Raw genomic sequence first — 6,000 nt, 5'->3', positions numbered from 1 at the left:
CCCAACACGTGCTACCAGCGTCAGTTGACGCAACGCTGCCGCAACACACTAGCGAATCTTCTAGAATACTCGTCACGTGACCCCCACTGTCGTAACATTATTTTACTTTTACTACCTATTTGACATCACAGACCACTAAGGTAAAAAGAATATCTTTGTTTTTAGTCTTATTTCTTTAATTCTCATTTTCAAACTGTTATTAAAATTTCAATATTTAATAACTGCTATAGAGGTAGTAGTTAGAGAAACATTACTGAAATTATATTGTTATACATCGATCTCTAGTAAATTCTTTTGGATCACTTACAAACGATTGATTCTGACTCTCTTTGAATTTTGGTAGTGGCGTCTTTTATGGAAATATTACGCTGAATTGTTTGTTTGTTTGAAGTTAAGCACAAAGCTACACAATGGGCTATCTGTGCTCTGCCCACCACGTGTATCGAAACCCGCTTCTAGCATTGTAAGTCCACAAACACACCGCTGTGCCACCAAGGGGCAGGCATTATGCTGAAATGAGCAATGTTTACATCATACAGATACTCCATCAAAAAATGACATTTGTGCTAGTCTCAGGTGAACTGATAGGTCTGCTTAATAACAATAGTATCGAACAGGGAATTTTAGAATAATTTGAATCTTAAAAGTCGACTAAGTTTTAAGCTGCATGAAAAGTAAATATACTGGAAACGTTTAAAGAAAATTGAAAACTATCTTTATCAAGAACTCTGAAGAACTAAGGCCCTGTACAGGAAACCTGGTTCCTTTGTTTTGCGATAACATCATCATTTGAACGGCCATTCTCCCACAGCATTCATCGGCTGTGACATATAGAAAGCGTCTACCCAGCTAACAAAGGACGTTGCAGTCCTTGATCCTTTCATTGGGATTTTCCAGTAAAGATTTTCTGAACCACGTGTTTACGTCAAAACTGCTTAGAAACTAAGTCAATGAAAAACTTTTAAAAACTCCTGTATTAATAAAATTACCTAGATAGAAATTATTTCACCAATGTACTTCCAAACACAAGTACGGTGGATTACTTTTGGCTTGGAAAACCAGTTCTTCTGAATTGTGTAAACTACATCATTGATTTTTTCAGTGCAACATATGGCCCTTTCATGTACCTATTTAACTTTGAAGTTTTTCTATGGCCAAATCATTAGATGTAAATCTATTCCTAATAAGTTCTGCTAGTTGATATTTCATTTCCTGATGATACAATGACTGCCCTTCTTGTTATCACTTGAAGTTCAACCTCTCGTGTAGTAATTGCCACGAAGTGCAGAGAGTTTTCCTGGTCATAGCTTGCAAAGCTATTTGAAGATAGTCTAACCTTGCATCCATGTCTTTAGATGAAGTCAGTTTTCAATATGCACTCTACATCGATGTCAATTATCCACATATCGTGAGATATAGAGAAGCTTCCCACAGTAAGAATAATCTCCAACTTTTCTCTTGCTGGAACTTTATGTCTACTTGCTGTTCACATCAATCCATCTTTTTTGTTCATCATTGCAAGTAATTTCTATCTCTAATTACCACGTTGGGTTGAACAATTGTAGATGTATAACCAATGTTAATTAACAAGCTGCAAGGATTTCCATCAATAAACTCATAGACTTGTGGGCTGGTTTCTTTAAATAATCAACTTCTTACCTCATTTTGGGCAAATGGGGCATTCTCAGACGAACTTAGTCTTATGAGTCCAGCTGATTTTTGTTTTTCCAATGGCTGATCAACTCTTTGTTGTTCCTTTGATGTGGTTCAGCTCGAACAGTTATCCTTAGGTTGCTCTCTCCTTGGTGCATTAACAGCTGTTGATTTTTCGTATCTTGGTTGCAATGACCAGGTTTTCAATATTAATAATAGTTCCTTTTTCCTGGTATATTTTGGAACGGGTTTTTATTCCATACAGGATTTTGTCTGCAGTTCCTAGTGATACGTACTGTTAAATTTCACTCGAAATGTCTATTTTCTTTTGGTTTGTTTCCTCCATTCTATGTGTGTAGTTATATGAATAATCCTTCCAGTTCTTCTAGACTATCGTCAGAAGGAATAGACGTTTAAATACTACTCAATCTGATGATCTTGTAACTTGTAGATGGTGTCTTTAGTTGTTGATCTGCGAATTTAATGGAATCAAGTTTCCTCCTCTGTTATGGCATATATAAATTGGACACATTCCAACTAATCCATCATTTCATATGGAACAACTGGGTAAGATAGTTGGGCAAGTTTCTTCAAGTCTTCTGTCATTTTGGCAAAGATCTCTTCTTTCTTCTGTAACCTATTCCAAAACTTCATTCTGGATATTTCCTTCTGTTGTTTCACTTCAAACCTATTGTGTAAAGCAGTTACTATTTCTTGATGACTGTTATGGCTCTCAGCCAGAAGATTACTTAATGACGTGAAAGTTGGTCCTTTATTTAGGTAATAAGTTCTTGTTATTAAGGTAAGAAATTTGGAAATTATTTAATAAGGCCTATCCTTAAATACACCTTAGTTGTGTCTATATGAACCCTTTTCGATTAAGAAACTTTTTACCTTTCAAGGACAAAAATCAATAAAGTGCAGCAACCTCTTGTCGTTAATAAATATAAATGTCCTCTCTGCTTGAACGGTTATATTAAGTCCACTACCAGGTGTATCTGGCGTAGGACGGTAGAACACTATACTTCTAGCTGTAACAACTCACGTTTTTTTTTTGTTGTTGTTGTTGTTTTTTTTTCGCAGAATGTCGCGGAATGTGATCGTAATATCAAATTTAAACACTTCGACATTTCATTTAAGGCAACAGATGAATAACAATAAGGTTCAAAGAGGTTTTGTTCAGTAAAATTCGCCAACCGGAGAATTTGCTTATCTTGTATATTCGAATAATTTTTTTGAAAAACACCCATAATCCTCGTGCTTAATACCCATTTATAAATATATTTTAAAATATATATTTAAAAAAAATCATATACATACGTACCTCTCTTAGAGGGCGATTATTTGTAAACATGGCAACGACTGATGAGGATGATGTTCCAGGTAAACAACATTAGGACAGTTCCAGAGCCGCAGTGTTACCATTTTATTATTAATAACTGTTACTTTAACTTCTAAGTTTAAGCACCGTAGTATGTCATATAACATCACACAGTTTTATAGAATCACTGAATTTGTGAAAAAAAAATTAAATAAAACCAAAAGTGTTCTGAGGCAATTTACTGTAGTCTAGTGTAGTGTGTAGTGCAAATGTTTGTATAAAACTGACAACAGTCAGTTTTCACGCAACTTCAGAAGTTTGCGTTCATATGTCTAAGTCTAATCTAAAAGTAACAATTAAAGTGTAATGTACCCATCCAATGGTCTATCGAATTTCTTGAAATTTACTGTTTGACTAGACTTTGAAATTGTATTGCAATTTGCATGCCCTCTCATGATTTCAGTGTTTAAGTAGATTAAGGATACAAATACAGTCTATAAGTATAATATTTGGTGAATTATATCAAGCGATTGTCATATTATTATTAGATTAATATATACGTATATAATTAATTTAGAGGCCAATTAATTAAGAATTATTTTGAACTTGTGATTATAACTGTCATTGTGAAGTTAGTAAAAGACCCCACTTTTTAAAGTATTTTATTGTTTAAAAAGTAATAACATGCAAGTGGTGATCAAAGTATTGTGAGATTAACATTTAATTTGCATAAAAAGTACAAAAGTAACACAACATGTATGAAAAATAAGAAATCATTTGGTTGTTCAAGGCGTCATTGTACACCTGCCCTTGAGGAAAGAAAGATATTTAAACCCATCCTTCATTTTTTAGGAAATTATTGATTCCTCTCTTAACTAATTCCTTAAACTAATCACCCTGTTCAGAGAATAAAACTGGATTGTGTCCTCTCATCTATTGTCTTCCCAATATTAGAGGCTTTAATCCTATCAGTCCACTAGATAACTTTGAAAACTTCAATGAGAATCACACCCTTCTTTTGTTCAATAGAAAGTTAGTTAACAAATAACTATTTTATCCCCAGAATCATTCTAGTAGCCCTCTTCTGAACCTTTTTTCAATAAGTCAATATCCTTTCATAGATAAGGTCCTCACACAACATTCCAAGTAAGGCCAAACCATGTAATCATTATTTCAATATATATATCCTAATTATATAGCATTACTATTAACAACAGAGCATTGTCACAATAGCTTTATTGACTTATCAGTCACTATACCAAGATTATTTTCTTCAGTCATAGTATTCAGTGGGTTTCTCTCTACATGTACTGTATGATCCAAATAATGATAATTAAAACTTAATAACGAGGAACCCACTTTTTAAAAAATAGAAGTTTTGAGATAGCTTGACTGGGTAATGAAAAAAGTAAGAATGTAAGTAAGCAAAAGCCCAAACACAACACCTGAGATACACCACTGGTAACGAAAGGTCAATTTGACCGGACTCCGTTAATAACAACATTTTTGCTTTCATCCAATTAACTATTCTTCCAACACCCCCCACCCCCACGTGCATGCACTGATGTGATTTTCTTAGCTAATTTTCAGTGGGGAACCTTATCAAAAACTTTTTTAAAATCTAATACACAAAGTCCACACCTTATTTATTTAGGGTTAGTTGTTTTGATTACTCTGTTGTGAACTTCATTTGAATACTTTATAATAGAAATTTTATATTGTCTACTAGAGGGAGTTTTTGGCATAATGTAGTGATGATGTATGCCAATTAGAAATTTCCTGAGCATCTAGATTTGACATGATGTCTAGAATTTTCTTGAGACTTGAGGAAAAACAAATATTGTAATATAAAATTACTGGAGAATTAATCAGTGAATTAGTTATTGAGTAGCCAGTTAGTCAGTGAGTTAACTAGTAGGACAGTTCAGTGCTGCAAATTTTGAATTTGTGTTTCAACAAGGAAGAGATTTTTGCAAGTGGCTGTTTAGTTTTATTTGTGAGCTAGGCTGTAACTTGTAAAACTTGTGTGTTACAGTCAAAAATAAATCTCTTTCATTGTCAGTAAGTGAGCTGGACTTTGCATTATTTTTACCAATAATCAAAAAGAATACACCAAATTATAGAATCCATTACAAAGGTGGAGTGGAATTATTTTGGTAAAATTAAAATAGAATTTAGAACAAACTTCAAGATAATTACATGTGCATGAAGCAAGGTTGAAAACTTGTTAGAAATGATGAAACATGGAAAGAAAAAGTAGAAGACCAGGAAGAAAGAGACAGAAAATTAACAGAAGATCTTGAAGAAAGAAAAAATTAAAACAAGACAGAAAAGAACCTACCAAAAATTAAAAGAAGAAGAACAAGAAGAAAGAGATAGAAAATTGGAATAAAGAGACAGGAAGTTAAGAAAGAATATAAAGAAAAGGGACATAAGAGTTAAAGTAGAATAAAAAAGGAATTAATTTGATTGAAAACAAGATCAAAGAAGCTACTGGAAATGTACACAAGGTTTATAACAGTGAAAAACTACAAAAGACATATGTGATATTTTCTGGCTCTTGTATTTACTTCAGAATAGTGAGTTAGGGCCTTCTAACTACAGACATCAGGATATCAAACTATGAAGCATGCTTCTCCTTGAATTTGAACCAAGTTCATCATGAAAAATTGGAGAGTAAACAAATCCTAAAAATGTTTATTAAATATAAAAAACACAAAATAATACAATAAATAACAAATCAAAAAGGTTTTTCTAATGGATATCTGTTGAACTGATAAATAATGTATGAGAAACGTTTCTCTTTTCAGTTCAGTTAAAGTACATATAATGAAGTACAGGTAAATAAGTAAATAAAAATAACCCAGACTAGTCACTGTAAATGAAATAAAGTAAATCCAAGTTAATTTTAAATTTTACTAAAACATACAGATATTTTGAAATTATAGTTAAGCCAAAGAAACTTTTGATTTCTTCAACAGTCACATCTGTGATGATCCAACATTATGTTAAAACTACACATGCTT

At 32.7% G+C, this 6,000-nt stretch overlaps 1 protein-coding gene across 1 annotated transcript in view; it reads left to right on the top strand.

Annotated features, from left to right (window-relative positions):
• Positions 1-3,005: 3,005 nt before the first annotated feature.
• Positions 3,006-6,000, top strand: part of LOC106461811 (X-linked retinitis pigmentosa GTPase regulator-like) — a 150,846-nt gene continuing 147,851 nt past the window's right edge. Inside the window, exon 1 of the mRNA XM_022388887.1 lies at positions 3,006-3,036. Within this exon, the coding sequence (XP_022244595.1) occupies positions 3,006-3,036 (31 nt within the window). The remainder of the gene's footprint in view (positions 3,037-6,000) is intronic.

The sequence above is a fragment of the Limulus polyphemus genome, unplaced genomic scaffold (genome assembly GCF_000517525.1).
Source record: "Limulus polyphemus unplaced genomic scaffold, Limulus_polyphemus-2.1.2 Scaffold1036, whole genome shotgun sequence".
In the NCBI taxonomy this organism is placed as follows: Eukaryota; Metazoa; Arthropoda; class Merostomata; order Xiphosura; family Limulidae; genus Limulus; species Limulus polyphemus.
The sequence above is the reverse complement of the archived record's forward strand: the minus strand, read 5'-3'. Positions and strand labels throughout refer to the sequence as shown.